The 22,850-nt window shown below is 35.2% G+C and overlaps 2 protein-coding genes across 4 annotated transcripts; one reads left to right on the plus strand and one right to left on the minus strand.

The window, feature by feature from the left end:
* Positions 1 to 3,963: 3,963 nt before the first annotated feature.
* On the plus strand, positions 3,964 to 6,661 carry LOC128226272 (ribosyldihydronicotinamide dehydrogenase [quinone]-like). The gene is made up of 4 exons (XM_052936154.1): positions 3,964 to 4,263; positions 4,523 to 4,690; positions 5,231 to 5,412; positions 6,138 to 6,661. Exons 1-4 carry the CDS (start codon positions 4,098 to 4,100, stop codon positions 6,390 to 6,392), a joined length of 771 nt encoding a protein of 256 aa, XP_052792114.1. The 5' UTR covers positions 3,964 to 4,097; the 3' UTR covers positions 6,393 to 6,661.
* A 1,168-nt stretch (positions 6,662 to 7,829) lies between these two features.
* LOC128227841 (glycine receptor subunit alpha-2-like) lies at positions 7,830 to 21,838 on the minus strand. 3 transcript variants are annotated; one of them, XM_052938722.1, is made up of 10 exons: positions 21,730 to 21,838; positions 21,460 to 21,596; positions 15,146 to 15,210; positions 14,189 to 14,256; positions 13,546 to 13,772; positions 11,363 to 11,445; positions 10,588 to 10,737; positions 9,761 to 9,991; positions 9,184 to 9,344; positions 7,830 to 8,827 (listed from the first exon to the last, which is right to left on the minus strand). In XM_052938722.1, exons 2-10 carry the CDS (start codon positions 21,552 to 21,554, stop codon positions 8,654 to 8,656), a joined length of 1,254 nt encoding a protein of 417 aa, XP_052794682.1. In that variant the 5' UTR covers positions 21,555 to 21,596; positions 21,730 to 21,838; the 3' UTR covers positions 7,830 to 8,653. The 3 variants fall into 3 exon arrangements, with proteins under 3 accessions (XP_052794682.1, XP_052794683.1, XP_052794684.1); XM_052938723.1 differs by lacking the exons at positions 15,146 to 15,210; positions 21,730 to 21,838 and having other exon boundaries at positions 21,460 to 21,587; XM_052938724.1 differs by lacking the exons at positions 21,460 to 21,596; positions 21,730 to 21,838 and having other exon boundaries at positions 15,123 to 15,210.
* Between the last annotated feature and the right edge of the window lie 1,012 nt (positions 21,839 to 22,850).

Consider the following 22,850-nt stretch of genomic DNA (forward strand, 5'->3'; position numbering starts at 1 on the left):
TAAAAGTTAAACATTGTACATTTACATAAATTATGTGCATTATGTAGGGCTTGACTCTGACTCCCTGACTCTGGTCTTGAAGCGCTTCTAACTAAGCTATATTGTTTACCTTAATTGGACCAAGCACGATATTGCGTGACATAAATAACGGACCTATACAGTGTATGAAGACAATGATGTATGGCCACATGATTAAATTAAGTTGCATTTTGCACACCATTCTAAGGTTAAAAATACAAGGTTAAGCCTAAGTCACACATTCAGGATTTTTAGTGCCGTCCTTGATAGGACCATTCCCGATTAAAATGTGTCAAAAGTCTGATCAAGATCCTGTGATTCGTGGCTGGAAATTCAAACTTTTTTATTAAAATTTGTAAAAATATTTATTTAATCACGACAACAATCAGATACTGTTCAGGAGGCGTCCCGATCCAGCCGTTTCCAGCAGAATTCGTCCCGATTATCCCGTTCTCAATCCGATTCTGATCCGATTTGTATCTTTGTCATGGTAAAAAAACGACCGAATCTGTCCCGACAGCGTCCCGATTCTCCCGAATGCGATCCGACAGAGATCAGACAGTGACCAGTAAAATGAACCGACGCTGACGGATCTGGACGCAATCTGGACTCAATCGGCAAGAAACGGCAATGCAAAATTTCTCCAGATCATGCCCGTTCCACAGGACACTGACCAGACAACACAGGACATTGTTACGATTTTGATCCGATACAGCAGAATCTGTCACGACATAGTCACGATTGTAATCCGACTAGACAAAATCGGCTGAGTTTCCCGAATGTTACGGGACGCACCTAACTGTCGGGAGTGCTTGGCCGACCTCTCCGGACCATTCCCGATCCGTAGGACTCTGTGACGAACATGCGTTCAGACAATGATAGGACATTCCAGATCATTGAGGATAGTAATCCGACTTTTTCGCTTTTCGTGTCGTAGCGCTGTCTGATCTCAAACGGGAGCCATAATCGGCACTGTGTGAACGCCGTATTATACACAGGTGTGGATATGATTAAACTTCTGCTGTGTTGGTTTGATTTGATTTTATCTTCTGTTTTACATGTCATTTATCATTTTATTTACGCCATTTATCTAGATACAGATCTTTATTATTTTAGTTATAAGTAAACTTTAAGCACACTTATGGCAATGACTTTTTTTTTGGGGGGGGGGGGGAATAGACGAGCTATAGAGTGAGATATTTATTAACTTCACATAACACAAATTAGTTCACAATAACAGTGGACAGCAATTTCATTAAATTAAGTAATCGCTTCACGACATTGCGCTTTGGCTTACGTACACAGCGTAATGAAAAGAAACGAATGCCACGATATGATTCCAATGAGATTGGGTAAAATAAGCCTTCTGTTTTCTCCATCATAGTTCGCACTTTCAAACACGGCTTCTCAATCTAGGCATGTGTAGAACCTGAATAACCTGATACGGAAGACACAAGGTACCTGCAATATTTCTTTGTCCTAACAATGTTGTCCAAGATTTTACCTGGGATAGTGGCTCGTCGATATGTTTAACACACAGGTTAGTGCCAAAGAACTGTTATCCTCCGTTTAAGATCGAACTCTTATCTATAGCCACATACCTTGGTCGAATAAATTTGTGTCGTATCGTAGTAAGCGCCCCAGATTGGTTCTGATGTCAGGCAAAGGAATCCGAATAATAATCATTTCCAGTCATATAACCTTTGACAGACAGGCAGGCAGGCGGGCAGGCAGGGCAGGCAAAGCAGGCAGGCGGGCAGGCAAAGCAGGCGGGCGGGCGGGCGGGCGGGCGGGCGGGCGGGCAGGCAGGCAGGCAGGCAGGACAGGCGGGCGGGCGGGCGGACGGGCGGGCGGGCGGTCAAGGCAGGCGGTGGGCGTGCAGGCAGGCGGGCAGGCGGGCGGGCGTTCAGGCAGCTAGGCAAGGCGGGCGGGCGGGCGGGCAGACAGGCAGGCAGACAGGCAGACAAATAGACAGACAGACAGACAGACATATAAATATCAATAAAATCAGTTTGGCTTGCTATTATATGTAAAACTTATGCGATAGAACATTGCTCTTTTGAACTCGGATTTCCGAAATGTTTTAAGCAGGGAAAACATAACACAAACTTAATTAAGACAAATGTGTTTACTGGGGGAAAACAAAGGATAATTCAGATATACCTGTACAGAAAAGTTCGTTTTCATCTGCTTGACATGCTGTTCACTCCGATCTTACATCACTTGGAAATAAAATATGAACTTTGAAATCAATATTTCTGTGAGAGAGATCGGAAGCGACCAATACATGCATTTCCATTCTTCCAAACGACTGCTCAAAAGAAAACTCAGAAAGTCCGTTTTGGGTCATGGATTCTATGGAATGTCTATCTATGTAACGCGTTTTTCTTCATCATACTTGAGCACACTTAATGTTTCGCGATTAATCTGATTTAATGCTCACGTTCATGGAGCTATTATTCTAAATACTGGTTAACCCAAACTAATTAACCTTCAAGCTATTTATGTAATATTTATTAAACATGATCAAACTTCCATACCATTTGGTCGTTCTTAGCACGGTGATATTTGATTTCAGCTCAGCATCACAATTTGGTTATTGTGTTGGTTTAAGTCGGTCATATCATTGGTCTACTGGTTAACATTATTGTTGGTGTCTACAGTGACAAGTGATTATCGACTTCGAATCTGACCGGTAACCATGTCAATTTGCAGCTGCCAAATTGAATGGCGTGACAAGTCCGCCCATAATGCAAATTAGCGGATACCTTTTGCATGTTCGCATAGTATGATGGCTTTGAAAAACAACAATGCCAAAATATGTTTTGTTTAAATATATATATATATATATATATATATTTAAATCGCGGCTTGAATTTAAAAATTAATCTCTAAAGTGTTTAATGCGTAACAGATAAATGAACAATTAACTAACTGGTAAGATATACCGCATTTCCTAGATCTTCAAATTTTGCCCTTTGGTCAAAACTGTTGCGGCCGCGGGGATCTCAGATTGTCTATATACTTATATAGTAAAATATTTGAAACCAATAGGCACAGTGCCTTGATATTGTGCATGCATCTTATGGAGTAGTCCTTTACTTAGATAATTTTGATTATGACGAAAGGTTAAAAGAAGCCCCGCTCCGTGATGTTTAGTTTTGTTTTTTTTTATTTACAAAGTAATATTTTTGAAAATCTTCTTTTCTGAAATTGGAAATTTGGAAATCCCAGACCATTTTATTTTGTATGAAGCTTCATCTAGTGACCTTTTACCAAGTATCGTCAAATTATGTCCCAGTGGTCGGATCTCAACCCGCCCCGGGAGTCGAAGGCTTTCTAATATACTTCGAAAGTAAAACTTTGAAAGTCTTCTTCTCTGAAACTGCAAGGCAAAGCCATTTGATAACTGATATGTAGTGGCACTTCACCTAGCTTGTTCAAATTATGTCCCAGTAAGACTCCAAGTGTCCTGTCCCTCAAGATAGATATTGGGACCTGTACACTGACATCCATTTTTCCTAATCAACATTGAAGGCTCTATCTAGTAATCTGGCTTTAGATTGACGCATCTTAGAAGGAAACTGAAATGAACGATAACACATCTAAAAACTCACCAACATATAAAAAATAACACTATCGGAAGTAAAGCTCAAAACATACCATAAAATGGAGGTAACGTGACCGCAAATATGCGTGTTCTACAGGAACAACTGGATGTGTATTTACATATGTATATCAAAGTCGAAATGTCTTATCTGTTGTTGTTGTTTTTGCGAAATTCTAATAAAAGCAACTGCTGTCTTTAAAAAAAAATGAATTTGGATATGGATTAAAATGTGAAATTTTTTGAACGTATATTTGTTTTGCTATTTAGGAAAACGTACTCGTAAAAACAACATAATCTTTAAATGTTTGCAGCTGAATCTGATTTATTTCAGCGTTTTCATACGTCTTCAGTCGGGTACTACATAAAAATTAGGCAGCACCTGTAAAAAAGAAGTTGCAACTTTACGGAGTTTGTTGCTGAATAAGGAGAACATATTAGTTTTAAAAAGTGCAACACGTCAGAACTACAAATGGAAAAGAAAAACGTGTTGATAGTGTACGCGCACCAAGAACCGAAGTCATTTAACGGCGCTCTGAGAGACGTTGCAGTGTCTACGCTGGAGGAAGATGGACATGACGTGTATGTCTCTGATCTGTACGCCATGAAGTTTGACCCGATGGCTTCAAGAAACATATTTTAAAGTATGGAAGTATGCAATAAGGTCTAGAAACAATGGTAATAAGACATAAATTGGATAGTATTTGTACATGCACATTAGACAATCGTTAATTGTTTTGCTACGTTTGCCTTATGTTAAAGTTATCGATCTTTAACTCTACGCAACATAAGCTATAAACAGTTTTAGTTTAAAAAATACTTTTTTGAAACTCTTTTCACTAATTGTTGTTAGCTGTGTTGATTGTTTTTGTTGAAATACTATTCCGTCTTTTTAAGACTTGAAGGACCCCGAACATTTCAATTTCCAAAAAGAACTAAGTCACGCAGCAGAAACTGGGAAACTTGCAGACGATTTAGATATGGAAATAAAGAAAATATTGCAAGCAGATTTGATCATTCTTCAGTTTCCGATGTACTGGCTGGGATTACCAGCAATATTGAAAGGTGGGTTAATAACATAAATGTAAGTGAAAACCCTACTGTTGAACGGAAACTGTGTGTTTTTCTGATGTGAGCCCGATTCCATTTGTATTGAAGTAGTTCAGTATTATTGTTATAACAGCCTCTGATAATAACGTCTAAACCTGATTCTGAGTAAAGAAACTAAATTCTCATACGTTAAGACATGTGTAGAGCATTCGACCAAACCGGGCAATAATATAACGAAGTCAAACACGTATACTCCATACAGTGCGATCGTAATACGATCTTCCATAATTAAATTCAATCATTGAATCAATTAAGCGCTTATACGATATTGCTAAAAGCTAACAAGTAGGACTGGCGAACCTGTACGGAACGGTATGTTGTTTTTGTACTTTGTCTACAAAAGCATGGATTACTTGGATATGTAGTTTGGTCTTTTAGTGATACATTGTTCGTCTACCTTTTAGAATATTTGATATTTTTCATACTTTTTAAAATATACCATATTTAAGTTGTTTCTAATTCTAACTTATGAAATATTTTGCTTTCCCGTTTAAGGATGGCTAGAAAAGTGCTTTCCGGACCGGGTGTGTTATGACGCAGCCAAAATGAAATGGTTCGACCATGGACTGTTCGTAAACAAGAAACTTATCCTGTCGTTCACAACTGGTGGTTCTGCGTCATACTTTTCAAACACTGGTGTTTTTGGAGATATGGACGTACTTCTCTGGCCAATTCACGTAATAACTTTACATGTTCAATATCTTATATTAAAGTAAAGGGTTCGTGGATACCATGTCGTGAACGGGAGGAATTACACGAGTGGTCATTCAATTCAAAATTTAATTACGTTTTAAAGTGACACCCCTATTCACAAAATCAATACATACACATTTAAAACAAACATAAATTTTAAGTGATATACCCTCAACTACTGTTTAAATAATCTTTTTATGGAAAATATTAATTACTATTAACAATATTATAACCGTGTTTTTAATAGCTGAAAACTTAAAAATATTTAATGATTTGTGAATGCTAAGATTTATTGCGATCTACTATGGTCTCATAAGGTAGCAATACCGTGTTTTCTGCACATTTCTTTGTAAATTAAATTCGGTATCCTTCATGAAGATCATTGTTTTAGACATGAGTTCATCCTTTTTGATATATTTGTAAAACAATTGTATTACCTTTGTTAAATCTTATTTGGGAGTAATAGTGCATCTATAAATGAGTATGCGATAGGTATTATAGTTATATCATTATCACTAAGTCCATGATTCACAGCGTTGAACACAGACGTTATACACTTTATAGCGCTTACAATTTCAACGATCAGTGACACCAATCCGGTTACAAAAGAATTCGGTCAGTTTTCAAAATTTTATGCATTTGTTGGAAATGTTGTGTTAACCATAACACTCAAGTATGTGAATCTAATTATGTATTTGCAACATTTCAGAATTCTCTTCGCGTGACCGGTTTACAAGTGTTAGTCCCTCAAATATTCTACGCCCCCGGTGACATCGCTTGCGATGACAGGAAACAAATGCTTGCTAACTGGAGAATACGGTTGCGAGATATTTGGAAAGAGGACCCATTTCAATTGGTTCATATTGACAACTTTGATCCAAATTTTGGTTTTGAACTATCAGAAAAGTATGTACAAGACTATAAAGATGATACACTTGGACCAACAGCTGGTCAGTATATGTGAAAATATTTCAATCATATGAAAACAAAATGATATGATTTTTACAAGGCTTATTCACACTTTGGATAAATATTGCATATTGCGCTGGGCAAATGCTAGAAACCAAGTTATGCACTGACTGTATATTTTGGAAGAAGAACTTTAGTATCAATAAGCCGCTGTTGTTGATTGAGTTTTTACAAAAACGATAAGAATGATGGCGCGTGTGTTGTCGATTGTGTTTTCGCAAATAGTTAAAATGATAAAAGCTTGTGTTGTTGATTATATTTTAACAAATGATTAAAACGATGAAAGCATGAGCACTTGCGCTTGTTTGTAACACGGGCAAAATAAAATTTAGCAAACCTGTTCATCCAAATTCTGAATACAAACATTATTACGGTACAGTTGGAGTAGATGCGAATTGTGGAGGTCCGAAAACCCGCCCTCCGTGTAAAATAAATTGAAGGAGCTTAATCGCTTAAATAATATATATTTTGAGTGCTACCGTAACAAATTTCTTACTTTCATTGGTAAGTCCATAACAAATAGGCAGACAACAGTTAATTGCAGCATACATTTACCAAATTTATACCCTTCCGTATAATGATCGAGTAGACGGTTTATCTATTTTCCTTTCGACACGTTTAAAACCAATGGGAGGTAGTCCATCGTACATGGACCGCTTGTTTATATGCTGTTTATTTCGATTTTAAAATCATCTTCTCTTCAACAACCTAGATACTGGTTAGAATCACCCTTGAAGGATATGCGGGCATTCATTCGAAATTTACAGCCTGGTGTTTTTTTATCTGTCGTTGAATAATAATCTTTACAGGCATCCTCTCTCTCTCTCACGAAGTATGCGCTGGAGTTAACATTTTCATCGTCTTGAGTTTGATCCAAGGACATTGCGTTTTACAGTAGCATTCAGAAAATAGATAATTGAAAACAAACATTTGTGTCTGTAAACACTTTGTCCTAATTGAACACGGATGGTGAACAAAAAAGCAGGGTCGGTAATAAATGTGATGTTGTTGTTCATGACAGTGTCAATGTTCTGTATGACGATTTAGGTAATATACCTGGCTATTACATGTACTCTCTTAGGGTTTCTATAGTAAATGAACACAACAGCCATTATATATAATTGCTATATCTTTGTTTATCTATATGTATAGCATTATAATCGTTGTAAACATCCATTTTACCCAGATAACGGATCTTCCGTAATTGAAGATTACTAATTCGGTCATGGATGTTACCTTTAATGATATGTAATTTTAATAAATGGAGCGACTATGTACCGCTACGCTTTTCATTGTATTGTTACAAATTTTCACCCAGCGATGAGTCATAACTTGATGCTAGATAGAAATGGAACAATATACTGCATGACTGACTGTTAAAATGGATGTTCAACTAATAATGTTACATATAGATTTACAACAATCATCAATGAAAGGCTTCGTGACAAGGTTTATGAGCGTCGACAAATATACAAATATAAAAATTCAATATATTCATTTATGCTGTTTATATATATCTTTGGAAGGACATGAGGGATATAATATAAAGAAAAGACCCATAACGACGATAAATAAGTATTACATCCATTCAATTTCGGTTTGTCATGAGGAAATGTTTTTCCGAACAAAAGTAATGAAAGTAAAAGCGTGATACCTTTCAAAACGTGAGTTACGAATTTAATCATTTTTTGACATCAGACAAAGGTCTTTTTTTGTTCACCGCTATGTTTAAAAAAACGTAGCTACCAACTTAAGAGAAACAACGTGAGTTGTGTAATCAAAACCCAGAATTTAACGTAATGCGTCGGATTGGTGTAATTGGAAATTATTGTTATCTTAACTACTGTTCGGTCCAATGTTTCTGTTCCGTCCAGACGTTGGACGTTTCTCTGCTCAGAGCAAGTACACGCGGTTTTATGAACATCTGTTCAGCATATATCCTAGCAATACCAATAAAGCTTTGTTCACACAATACTATTCTTTTCGTCATACCATGCGAGAAAACATTTAAACAATAGCTATAGGCAAGTATTTACAATGTATGTATCTTCTTGAGGTTATCACCCTTTCTTTATATATATGTAAGAAAATAGAAAAGCTAAGCACAACGTATATTGTCTTGCAAAAGGCTGTTTAACGCACGTCCGGTTTAATGGCGGTCTTTGATTTATCTTTGCACCACCTTCGTCATTGTTTTCAGTTATAATCATTCATCTTCGATCTTGACCAGATGACAAATTCGTGTTGTTGTAGTTGTTAAGCTACGTCAGATTTGCTTGGTTGCCAGAATGTGTAAACGCTCCAATAAACGATGTTGAAAACAATAAATGCAACAGGAAATGCAACTCTCGAAAAACGGTCCATTATACGAGCATTATTCCGACTGGAGACAAACACATTCCAACGATTTAATCGACCATCATTTGGAGTCTGAAATGCACATCGGATATAATGATATAGTAGCAGTATTTTACTTGTTCAACGTATATACTTTTGTAATAATATTGTGTTCTAACTCTACTCCATTCATTAGGCGAATTTGCATGTACACCAATAGGATTTTCGTGGGTGTTTAAAAACATACGAGGCAATTTTGTATTCATGTTACTGAAGTATGCTCAAACATTGTTACAAAACAGCTAAATAAACAATGGTTTTAGATTTTGACAATTTGCAAGTAAGATGGAACTGGTCGTGAGATAAAGACTTCAGATCAGCTTACGGCCATCAACAACGGAAAAGTCATGCCAACTGTAATTGTTATGCAATAATGTTTAATAGCTTACATCATTTTTCAGTTCGCCATCCTTCTTTACCAGACTGGTTGTCTCTTTCTTTGTCTTGGTGTCTCTTCTCTTGCCTACTCTTGTGTTCACATTCACAAACGCAAACTCAATCAGAGCGATAAAGACAAATACCATACAAACGGCCATCCAAACATCTATCCCTGAAACAAAAATCAATACAATATTATAAGTCATTTAGAAATGTAGCTGCATTTTTCGAAATAAGGGTAAGTCACGAAATTTAGGAAATAAATGCATACAACATTAACAAAGCATTAACAAAGTATTTATATGGTGGTAAGAAGTTTTTATTTTCTGTATAGTGACGCTTAATTTACTCGTAGTTCATACTCATATCATGTTTGTTGGTCCATCCACATTGTTTTTCTATTAGAATTACTGTTTCTTTGATAACGTCCTAATTCCTTTAGTGTCAAGTTCATAGTTCACGTTATCGTTGTATGCATGTTCATATTGTACAACAATTTATAATAAGAAATAGTTTACCCAATATTGTCTTGAGAAATGATTGTACACATGTAAGGATTTAAGAAAATGGATCAGCACACATTCTTACCTTTGATATAGGACACCTTAGGGAGGGAGGAGCGAGCCCCTGCGCTTTGCGTTGTCATGGTGAGTACGGTAAGAAGGCCGAGAGAGATGCGGGCCGGTACGGCGTCAATGTCCAGCCAGAAGGAGACCCACGACAGAATCACAATGAGGATTGAGGGGATGTAAATCTGCGTTATGTAATAGCCAAAGTTCCGGATCAATTCGAACTGCATCAGTATACACGTGTAGTTCACTGAAAAGTAAACAGCAAGAGGTGTAGCAACCTATCTCGTCTATCGCCATAATAATTTACAGTTATCTACCCTTATGACGTTTTAGTATGGACTGTACCGATACATGACACATGATAAAATTTGCAGAACACAGAACAAGGTAGTGTTCATTTAGATATAAGGAATAATTTATCAAATAATTTTGGAAATTCTAATGAACGATTAAATATAAAAGGAAGCATCAAAGACACTATACAATAAACTAGGTAACTCACAAACCCGCAAAAGAAACACATTGCACTGATACCGCCGGCATTGACAACGTGCTTAATATCGTTTTTTAAATCGATTTGTGTATTTTAGGGGTGGTGGTAGATAAAACTAATGATCAGAGAAACATGAATACAAAATAAGCATATTATCTACTGAGGGACAGACATTAACCAGCATACCACTTTTGCAAACGATGGACGTCATACTCGTTGGTATTCTACACATCCGTAGGATGTTTTTCCTTCGTTTTCATGGGTATGCAAACTATTCTCGGAAAGTTTTTTTGGGACTGTTGGGTGTTAATGGTTTCTATCAAGATAAGAAAAGATTTGTTTGACGTTACCTATGTTGCCATCCGTATCGCCAATATAGGACTTGTCACACCTGCGAGTTTCTATTTCCCCGAGATCGAACTGTGCCAGGGAAAGGCTCCTGTCTATCTCCAGCGGAATGGGGTTCCACTCAAACACAAGGTTGTCTGTGCTGTACCCGTCTGTGCGGATAAACACACGCCACAAAACAAGAACACCACAGGATAAAACATTAAAAGATCGAGCTTATATACTCTGTATGTTTCAACGCGACGTTGTTAGTTTAATTATTTTCATTCAACAACGATTGTAAAAAAATATAACAAACAATATATTAATTTCATCTGTTAGCACGATGTTACGTGAGAGTGCGTTTTTTTGTTGTGAGGGCAACCAGAGTACCCGGAGGAAACCCACTCGTCAGGCTTAGAGAACATGAATCAATCATTCATTCAGCCAGTACGGGTATCGAATCCGCGTCGTCTAGTGAGACGCGATTGCGCTGCGCTTATCATATTACCTAATTTAACATAGGATATCAAATTCCACTAATTGATCAATAAATTAGAACGAAAACAATTAGTCCTGACTACGTATGAAATACTAATAAAATTACAATATTTACAAAGTGGGGGCACAGTTTTTGAGCAATTTCCTGATCCCAGAAGAGTGTTTAAACAGTGAACGATTTTTATATGAAATCTTCCTTTTATAGAATGTTTTATCGTCATAGGTCAGTACATATATATCTATATGATTATACTTAAGACAAATATACGTATATAAAAGAAGTATTAAAACAATTACAGCTTTCCATCATAATGTAACAAAACTGGTGGTCTAACGGGTATTTCCTTAAATTCATGCTGCATTTCAAAGTAGCTGTAATTCTGAAAAACAAGCAAAATGTCCCGTTATTTTAAGACGATGATTGTTAAAAATAAATGCAAGCGCTAAAAGCGTTGAAATGCCTAAGCGTGACAAGCGTAATTGTACTTATTTACAATAATGTTTACAGGCAATAAAAATCGAATCCAAAACTATTTTGAGGGGGCCCTGACTGTAACAGATAAGTGCCTGTAATTACATAAGTATAGGTAATGTATATTGATGAAATGTTAATCAAATTAGCTTGTTTTACAACAGCAAGTGATAAATCTATATGCACTAGGATATATAAACATTGCTTTCATCTCGCAATGTTATAGCTGGTGTGTAGTTTACTAAATGAACCATAATAATTTGAGGAGGACGTTTTGACTACTCGTATTAGGTGAAGTTATGTAGAGTCTTAACACAAGCCAACATATTTCCATTTTCTGCTTAAGTATTAATCAATTATTACGTATTTAACGCGACACGGGGACAATCGTGGTACATATACTAGACAATATATGCCAAAACTCGCCCAATATCGACCAAAGTCGGCCAATATGAGTATTCAGGGATTGAAAAATGGATCATTTTCATTGGCTGTCGAATCTCGCACTAATATAAGAATGTTGTCAATTATTTAAAAGGCAGCCATTTTGTTATCCGTTTAACCGACTCTTTTGAAGCTTATTTGGAATAACTAGCCTATAAAATTACGCAACTACTTTGTACGGTTTGTTATTACAGTTGTATTAAACCTGTTGGTGGATTGTATGACAAATATTATTTGGAAACCGACCAAAATGGACGACGAACTTTTGAACTTTTGGCAAACGGTTTACGAAATAATCACGAAAAGATATGCTTCCTTAGACTGTATAGTGCAATCGACTTTATCTATAAGTCTGTGCAATGTCACTTTAAGTGTTTCATGTCATATTCAGCAAAGACTAGTAAAGAAAAGCAGAATCTCTGAATGAAAAAAGGAAATTAGCTCCAATAATCAGGTATAGTATTTGGATGTTTTACTCAAAATGACGTAGCATAAGTAATAGTTAATGAATGAAATACTAACCTCGGACAAATAAATGGGCCAATATGAAACAACCTAATTAAAACATTATATTATTAATCAACTATTACGTCTTTGACGCGATACGGGGACAATCGTGGTACTTATACTAGACAATTGACGACAGTATATGCCAAAACTCGCCCAATATCGACCAAAGTCGGCCAATAGAGTTTCTGCTATTTTAATTGGCTAATAAACTAGCCAAATACTGGATTAGAGAAATGGATAATTATAATTGGCTGTCAAAACTCGCCCTTATATGAGAAAGATGCTGGATTATTTTAAAAGGCGGCCATTTTTCCATTTTATCGACTGTTTTAAGAATTGTGTGCCTTGTTTAAAACCTTTTGGAATCACAAGCCTTTTTAATTCTTTAACTTCTTTGTATGGTTTGATATAACAGTTGAACTTTTGGCAAACGATTTACGAAATGAAGACTTCCTTAAACTGTACAGTGCTTTATTCATAAGTATGTGCAATGTCACTAAAAGGATGCATGTCAAATGACAAAGACTAGTCTAGGAAAGCAGAAGCCATGAACTAAAAATCGATAGATAAGCTTCAATATTAACTTAAGGCAAGTTACTAGAATGTTTTAACCAAAATGTCGTATCAAACAGAAAAGTTAATTAATAAAATACTTATTAAATTGTTGATTTCATACCGACCAATTTATTTGTCCTCGGTCAGCAGTGTTGGCCTTCGCTCTTCGGGCTCGGGCCAATACAACTGACCTCGGACAAATAACTAGGCCAATAAGAAAGCACCAAATTAATAACACTTATTTTTCTATTCCCCTCGGTTTTCATCAAGATTCATTTAAGACTCTTTACGATTGATTTCGCCTATAAACTTATTACATTCAACCTCTTTATAACATGAGCTTGTATAACACTTTAAGAACAATGTGAAGGCGAACCGGGATTCACTGGAAAGCAATACCTTTTTTAAAAATGTAGTCACTTAGTCGTAGCTTTTTGAATGTTATAAGGAGTATCGATAAATATTGACATCGTTACTGAATTTATTTTATTTGAGTAACCTGACACTGTAGTGGACCTTGCCGCTCGGGAATACGTGCATGAGCCTGTTGGGTACAGTGACCATATGGACCGAGGCCTCCTTCTCGTTAACAATGAAGAGATCCGGAACCCAGACTTTCTCCATCATCCTCGTGTCAAGTTCTAATGCCTTCAGATTGGGTAATGCATTGTAAGATAGCCTTGAGTCGTTCCATGTTTGCCGGAGAAATGTTCCGATGGAAAACTCCTGAATTAAAGGAGCATATTGGTCACTTATCCTATTGATCTAGCACTTTTAATTTGTCATACATGTGTATATATTTTGGGTAAATCATTTTTTCGGTGTTTCTTTCGTCATTATACCTACTGGTTTATACGAGTTATAACTTTGTGTGTAATCATAAATTAATGTTGCTTGGTTATTGTACTTTGTTAGAGCATTAAATTAAGTGATTATTACACACTTGACAATAGAGCCATGGTCTAATATAGTAACAAACGTTAGTCTGTATCCACTGCTTTGCAATTTGTTTGTATAACGTAACTACTATACCATCACGGACACTAAATTAGTTAAAGTTGGTTTAGATTATAACAAATGATGTCCATATTAATTGTACCAATCACTTAGAATGATTTCAGATAAAACAATTGTGTTATTACCATATTGGATTCGCTAATGCCATCAATGTTTGTTATGTGTAACTGTACAAATACACTGACTGGAAAATCTGAAAATAAATAACCACTGACGTTGACTTTGGTATTCCCGAACTGTTGGCCATTTGTCATGAAAGTACGTATATCTGCAATGTATGCACTCATGCACATTTAATTTGCCAGCTGTGTGCACTTGAGACGCCATGGCCGAGGCAAAGTACACCCCTTTTCAGGGCGTAACAGTTGCTCACTGCTTTCAAAATCAGGAGAACGAAACACAAAAAGGATACCCCTTTAAAGACCAAATGAAGTAATTCAAATGACAGTGACATTAGACAGCTCCATGCTTAGGAAGAATCTTTAAGGACTTGTGTTGTAATAGATTTTTTTTTCAAACTTTAGAATTATGTTTAAACACAAACACCAGGTATAATTCAGATCTGCTTAATCATTCAACAATATCATAGTTAAAATGAAAATACCCATCCTGTTAAAACAAGTATAGTTTAATATAATATGCAGAGACACAGACTAAATAATCACCACATGCATGCTAAATATTTAACTGTAGATGAACGCTGCGTCAATTAGCAAACCTTTGATCTGTTTCTGCAAAGGTACTAAAATACAATTTGCTTAAGTGACAATGCACGCTCCATTGGTGTACATTATGTCTAAAGTAAATTTATGTTGAATTGTTAATTCAATGCAACGAAACAACATTAAGGCACCTGACGTTGTGTGCTTTTCCGTAAGAGTATATACAGACGTGTGCCTTTAAACAGCGTTGAACTTTATTGTGTGGCTGATGGACCTGGCCATGTGGTTAATTATGCGATTTTGAAATTAATTAACTCATTTCATTTAAAAATCTAAACAAAATTTGCAATATTCCGTAGACTTAATAATCAAAGTAAATTTAAGATGTTTGTTTTACCCTTGTCAAAAACTGATGGATACCTTCTTCGAAGTTTGGAGGTATTCTTGGGTCGTAATTCTTAAACAGCTCATCCAAGACTTGTTGTCTGCAACATTTCAACTGGATTTGTTACTAGAGCTTAGTAGTATAAACGTATCTACGTGTACACATATTTCTAAAGAATTCTGGCATAAACATGTCAAATAAAAATAATAAAATCTGTAAATGATATAAATTATTGTTCGGATGTTGTTTTATTCGTGGATGTTTTGTCTTGTCTTGTTCCTGTTAGTTTAGTAAATTTATGAGTTGGTATTAGTGTTGAATGAGGGCCCGGTCTCCTGTGTTGGTGTTAAATGGTTGCGTGGTTTGTGCTAAATGAAGGTGTGGTGATGATGGTGTGTAAGATTATTTATTCTTGCACTCGGGACTTTCCAATTCGGCGATTGCTCTGTTAAATTTTTTAGTCATTTTAGGATTTTGGCGCACAGTGCACAGACAGAATGTAATCCAGGTAAGAGCTGACCTGGTTCTTTAACGTGTACAAGTGTATAGCACTGTAACACGGGACCCCAATTTAACGTCCCACCCGGAAGACTGTTTAGTGATGCGACGGGGAATCGAACCTACGACCCCTTGATAAATAGTCGAGTGGGTTACAACTAGAATAAGGATCCGCCACAAAAAAGTGTGGTCTCCTGTACTGGTGCTAAGTGATGGCGTGGTAGTGATAAATGAGGGTGTGGTCTCCTGTATTAGTGTTAAGAGGGGATGTGATATTCTGTATTAGTGTTAAAAGAGGGTGTGGTCTTCTGTATTAGTGTTAAAAGAAGGCGTGGTCTTCTGTATTAGTGTAAAATGAGGCTGTGGTACTCTGTTTAGTGTAAAAAGAGGGTGTGGTATTCTGTATTAGTGTAAAAAGAGGGTGTGGTCTTCTGTATTAGTGTTAAAAGAGGGTGTGGTTTTGTGTATTCGTGTTTAAAGAGGGAGTGGTATTGCGTATTCGAGTAAAAAGAGGGTGTGGTCTCCTGTATTAGTGTTAAAAGAGGGTGTGGTCTCCTGTATTAGTGTTAAAAGAGGGTGTGATCTTCTGTATTAGTGTAAAAAAGGGTGTGGTACTCTTTATGATTGCTTAAAGAGGGGTTGTCTTCTGTATCAGAATTAAAGAGGGTGTGGTCTTCTGTATCTGGATAAGAAGAGTCTGTGGTCTTCTGTATTAGTGTTAAATGAGGCTGTGGTCTTCTGTATTAGTGTTAAATGAGGCTGTGGTATCCTGTATTAGTCTTAAAAGCGGGGGTGGTATCCTATATTAGTGTTAAAAGAGGGCGTGAACTCCGCTATTATTTTGTTTTTGTTTTCATATGATTTCGATTGTTTACAAAGATCACAGTAGATTTACGATTTTGGTAAATGATTTTATTCATAGGTGCTTTGGCAACCTTTCAAATAAATTAGTGTAATTTAAGAATAAGACCATTAATGTGTGCATGATGTTTGTACGTTAACAGAAACTTGACTTTGTGAGTTTTTAACCTTCAACCACCCCATAATAGCAGTCCTCTTAAAGCTGACAGCTTCGAGTTATCCCAACATGTAGTGTTGAGTGATTTATTGATATTGCAACAAAAACTTCAGGGATACGCCTGCCAGCCAAAAACATTGCAGTGAAACAAAATCTGGGTTGGCCTCAATATTTTCCATTCTATGTCTAAAAAACATCGTTATGACACTTAGTTCTTCTCCACAATCTACTTTATTTTACAATAACTCTAAGGACTGAGCAGTAATTCTTGTTTGGATACAACCTGTGCAGAAAGATGCATTTTATTATCTTGAACGTCAGCACTTGATCAATAAGAAAAAACAAAGTGTAGGAAGATGTTTTAGCAATTGTTTACATAACTGCTTTACTATATATACAAAAAAATATAATTCTAATGAGAGGTCTGCCATATCACAATGCAAATGGACAATTTTGTAAGATGGGAGGATGTTTGTAGGTACTACTCGACGAACACGATTAACTGTCACTTCAAAATAACGGGCGGGGGGGGGGGGCGCTTACTCTTCGTCTCATGTTAAATATAGAATACTTATTTAAATGGCAACGCTAATTTTTTTAGGCATGTTTTATGCATGAGGCAATTTGGTCGATACGGGTGCATATTAGTTTTATGATTGAATGCATAAAGGATGCACACTATTTTCCTGCAAATCGTCGTTATTTAATTTTGCTCACTATTAACCATCTTATGTTGTTCAAACAACTTTTTAAGTATCAAATATAAAACAAACTGTTTGACAGCTTAATATCTGGCAAGGTTACTAATTAACCAATTTTACTCAGGCGGAAGTTTTATGATTGGCAAGAATCAATATCATTTAAATTGAGAACACTATAGCAGAAACCTCTTTATTTCCTGTCTTTTTTGTCTTTTTGTGTATTTGTTTTTTATCATAGTATATTTATAAGCGCTGGGCAATGCCTATTGTTTTATAGATCTTGTACTTTGTTCCAATAAATAAGCTTGCAAGATAGTACCTTACTGATGTATAAATTTGAAAGTAATATCTTTTTTAATGGGATAAAAGTTGTCTAATGTACATGTGAAACCAAAACATTGATACATAGCGCCGTTGAATAAACGTCAAAAACGGTATTACAATGATGATAACGACTATCTTACAACTTATAGGCGACAGTAAAGAAATGCTTATGGTGAAATTTACATCACGCCAATAGCGATAATGCTACGCCTACAGTGTCCCGTGACCCCTTAGTAAGGGCCCTCCGACACGTATGCAGAAGCAGAAAATATCAATACAAAAGTTATGCTTGACGATCAGATGAAAAAATGCATGGGACATGGTTAAACATAGCACATAGCAATAACAGCAAATTTAACATCAAATTAAATATTAATTGTTGTTATAATTACACTTAATGGTGAATTCAAAGCTGTTGATGATATGTAAGAATTAGAGGATTTTGATACTAGTACTTTAGTCGAAGACTTCCAAAAATGTATTTTAAATGTATCGAAAGATTTTGTTAAGCAAATAAGGAAACCGAGTAAACGTAAAGTAGGTTTGAACTGGTTTGACAATGCATGTAAAGAACTTAAACGAAACGCTTTACGTAGTCTAAGGTTGTATAGATCAACAAAAAGTATGGCTGATCTGTGTGATTATAAGGTAGCAAGGTCTAAATATAGGTGTGTTTGTAAATCTAAGAAATAACTATGTCAGAAGCGCATTGGTTTAGATTTAGAGAACTCCATGCCAAATCCTAAACATATTTGGAGTACAATTAAGCGTTTAACTGGCAGACAAAGAGCTGATCCTGATGTAAGTGGCGATGAATGGCTGTGGCATTTTAGAACTTTATTCCAATCTGATACTGACACTGAAAATGTAACCCCTATTATTGACAACTTCTTTAATAAAGTGGATGGTGTAAATAATGTCATCTTAAACTCCAGGATTGAATCTGATGAGGTAATAAAGGCAGTGAATGACTTAAAGTTAAATAAAGCTTCAGCCGGAGAGCTATTGTCTGCACATTTGAAATATGGTCTTTTTTATTTATTGCCATATATATTACGTATCTATTACCAAATATTTACATCAGGTCAGTTCCCGAGAAGCTGGATGCTATCTATTGTTATACCAGTGCACAAAAAGGGAAGTAATCCTGATAAATACAGGGGTATAGCCCTTGTTGATGTATTTAGCAAAATATATATAAGCATTTTAAATACAAGACTTACCTATTATACTCAAGTTTATAACTCCATCTCGGAGTCGCAAGCAGGATTTAGATACGGTTATAATACAACTGATAATGCTCTTGCTTTATATTCTGTTATTAGCAAGTATTTAAGTACAAAGGGTAAGGAGTTATATGTTGCTTTTATAGATTTTAATTTGATTCTGTGGATATGTCAAAATTATATACAAGCTTATTTAGACAAAATGTTAAAGGAAGGCTATTGGATGCTATTCAATCAATTTATAAAGATGTCAAAAGGTGTATTAGATGCAAGGATGGAGAGTGTTTTGACTGCCCAAGTAGTTTAAGACAGGGGTGTAATTTAAGTCCAGTATTGTTCTCACTCTTTATTAATGAGTTGTATAGTTATATTGAACAAACTGGTGCGCATGGTGTTCAGCTGTCCCCTTCTGATATTGAAGTGTTTTTACTTACGTTTGCAGATGATGTTGCTCTGAAAACATAGTTGTTGTATCAGGGTTTACTTATGTGGGTTTATATTTTAGCTGTACATTGTCATGGTATGAGATGGCAGAGAATTCTGCTCTAAAGGCTAAGAAAGCTTTACATTGTCTTTTTAAAGGCATTGCATCATTACCTTTTGTTAAGTCTTCAGTGTTTTTTAAAATGTTTGATACAAAACTATCACCTATAATGTTATATGGTGCTGAAATTTGGGGAATGACTTCAATGAATGCTATAAAAATGTCCAATTATATGCATGTAAAAGGTATTTAAATGTATCTTCTTAAGCGTGTAATGATGCTGTGTTAGATGATCTAGGTTGTTTACCTTTACATATATATGTTTCGAAACTTTGTCTTAAATATTGGTTAAAAGTTTTGAAACTTCCTGATGATAGATATGTAAAGTTGTGTTACAATATGTTAAAATTGTATGATAGTCTAGGTCATGAAAATTGGGTTAGTGTATTGCGTATGAATCTGATTAGAAATGGTTTTGGATAATGGTTTTGGGAGTCACAGCATGTAGTAAATGAAAGTGCCTTTCTTAAAGAATATGTAACGAGATTAAAAGATCAACATCTACAATTATGGAGTCAAGCTTGTTCTGAAAATATGAAACTTAATAAATTTTACATACATATAAAATCATGTTTAAAAGCAGAATTATATGTCAATTGTGTTACAGTTGATAAATTTCATAAATGTTTAGCAAATTTTAGATGTTCATCGCATCGCCTTGCTTTGAAACAGGTAGGCATACCGGAATGGATAGGGACCATAGATTTTGTTTATATTGTAAAAATGTTGTTGAAGATGAATATCATTTTGTTATCGAATGTCCATTGTATAAAGATATAAGAAAAGTGTATATACCATCTAGGTATTATGATTACCCAAGTCGTCACAAGTTCTTTCTATTAATAGCTACAAAAAATGAACAAGTTTTGCAAACATTAGCTTTGTATTTGTATTATGCAGACAAAATTAAAGACAGTTTATCAATAGTTAATTAACATGTATGATGCCATATCAACAACTAATATTTTGTGAATTCTATGCTTGGTCAACTCCACGTTGTTTATATGTATTTATGTATGCATATCTGAATATGGGCCGGAGGCCTTCATACAATATATATTTGAACTTTGTTATTTGAATGCAATGTCTGATTTAGATAGAAATTATGTCTAGGCTTTAAATAATTTATTTCTAAAAACATCGGAAAGTTGTTACAATAGAAAGACAGTCTCTATTGTAAAACTCAAACCAATGGAAACATAACATGTATTTATTTTAAACAGTAAACAGTAAACAATTTACGTCGTTTGTTTTGATCAAATTGCTGTTGCTGTTTTTCTTCCTTTCTCCGTTAAGAATCACCTTTTTATACAATTTCATTTCATTATTGATATAACTACCGTAATGATTTTTCAATGATTTAATATCCGTATTTTAGTCAATGCAAAACTGTTTTACAAGCAACATATGAGTAAGAAATGATCATAGCTATTATAAAGACATTTACTTGTATCAGTTACGAAGATGATTTTGTTTATCTACATTGTATACGTATAAACATCTTGTGAGCTTTAGTTATATGATATTAGATTTTGTATCTAAATTTAACAAAAATATTAACCCAAATCAACTGAATTGTCTTTTTCACTTACATGATGTCCAAACGAACTTAAAAGCAAAAGCATTTGCTTCGAATTTAAAACTTTTCGCACAACTTGACAAGGAGGAGACAAAGACAAATTTCAAAATAAAAATTAATTGCAAGATATCGTTAATATTATACACTAATACCCATAATAATATTTCTTGTTTTAAGACTAACTATACGTGTCTACATTTAGACATCTCTCAGTTTTAAGAAACATATGTTGAGTTAAATATATGGAAAACCGAGCAATTACTGTACTTTTATTTAGTGCAGATTGTCGGAAGTCATGGCGAATTGCAACGCGCAATTTATAAGCCCCGCCTAATCAGTCGGGTATCGACCGCGAGTTTGACTTTCAAGCAGCGTCATGTTAATTGTCATTACTATAGTGGTACCAGCAGTAGAAATGTAATAGGAGTAGCAGCAGATGCTTTAACAGGAGTAACCAACCTTGAACCAGATGGGTTTGAAGTATTTCTTCGGAATTGTTCTGCTCGGGAAACTGGTGCCGCAACCATAAAGCACGAGAGAAGTAACGTCAGCATATTCCACTAGTGCTCACTATGGTTGAAGGTCTTGGTTTTTAACTGTAGATATATATTCAAATACATTTATTATTTTATTAAATAATGTGAATTTTGCCATGCATTAATATAGGGTATATCATATAAACATTTCAGTAAAGACACTGCATTCATTAAAAAGACAATTAATACTTACCACTTGGTCATGTAAATTTCCTCGTACACCAGAGCAAATGCTCAACACTTTCATCCGAAACGATACGACCAGTCAAGTAGAAATCTACTCGCGCTCTGACAATATCCGTTTGATGAGAATTGCAATCTGCAGCGAGGAAGATTTCTCTTTTATTATTAACATCATTATTTATCTGAAAAGCCATTACTAATGCTTCAGCAAAATACACTAGACCACAGAAATCAAAGATTTTCTTGGGATTTCTTGCACTTATTGGAAATAGTAGAAAATCTTACATAAATCTTTATCATAAAAAATATCAGAGAAGCGAAACATTGATAACGCTTATAAGGTTCCTATTCAATTCTGAATTGATGTTTTGTTTGTTTTAAGCATAGATATCACATTTCTTTTTTCACGTTCTTTTGCCAGATAACACTTTGATTATGCTCAAACTCTGTATACATTAAAATTGAATTTTTGTTTTCGTTTATACCAATATATATGTATATATTTAACTTTTATTGAACGTTTAACGCCAACAAAATAGATTGAAATATGTTTTATATTTTATTGTATTAACATGTTTAATCCATTTGACTTCAATGATAAAAACAAAAAATCATATAATTCTTAAATATTAGCCTTTAATAAATAGCCAAGTGCCCACATATTCTTTCTCGAATAAAAACGTGAAAAAATATCGCTTTTTAGCTGTACATAAAACATGTTTTTTTCGGGGGTTTTATCATTTAAGCCAAATGCGATTCATTCAATGAATATTCTAAGGGAATATTAAACGAGAATAAAACATATGATAAAATAGTGCAGCCTTCCAATCATTTGTGAATACGAAAACACACACTGTAATAACACACAGGAGAGTATCACGTGATCACTATAGTACATTGGCCGTACAAGATGGCGAATAATTCGACCGCATCAACACATAAATTCGGCGTTTACGGATGGAAAATGTTAAGGTAAGGTCTTTAGAATAGGCGCAGAGTATCCGCATTGTAACACAGTTTACTCGCGTGTGATTTGTTTTTGGAAGGTTTTCTTAGTTTAAGCCTGAAACTCGATACAGATTTTATTTCTGAGAGTACATTGTCCGTATCAGTCTGATTTCCGTGTGTTTT

Source organism: Mya arenaria, chromosome 3, assembly GCF_026914265.1.
Source record: "Mya arenaria isolate MELC-2E11 chromosome 3, ASM2691426v1".
Classification (NCBI taxonomy): domain Eukaryota; kingdom Metazoa; phylum Mollusca; class Bivalvia; order Myida; family Myidae; genus Mya; species Mya arenaria.

Excerpts from the sequence above, each read along its gene's own strand:
- LOC128227841 (XM_052938722.1), bottom strand. The coding sequence starts at position 21,554 with ATGCTGACGTTACTTCTCTCGTGCTTTATGGTTGCGGCACCAGTTTCC. Across the intron at positions 14,257-15,145 it reads ACCTCCAAACTTCGAAGAAG|ATTTTCCAGTCAGTGTATTT; the intron begins GTATCCATCAGT and ends ATTTATTTTCAG. Across the intron at positions 13,773-14,188 it reads GCATTAGCGAATCCAATATG|GAGTTTTCCATCGGAACATT; the intron begins GTAATAACACAA and ends CCTTTAATTCAG.
- LOC128226272 (XM_052936154.1), top strand. The coding sequence starts at position 4,098 with ATGGAAAAGAAAAACGTGTTGATAGTGTACGCGCACCAAGAACCGAAG. Across the intron at positions 4,264-4,522 it reads GATGGCTTCAAGAAACATAT|ACTTGAAGGACCCCGAACAT; the intron begins TTTAAAGTATGG and ends CGTCTTTTTAAG. Across the intron at positions 5,413-6,137 it reads TACTTCTCTGGCCAATTCAC|AATTCTCTTCGCGTGACCGG; the intron begins GTAATAACTTTA and ends GCAACATTTCAG.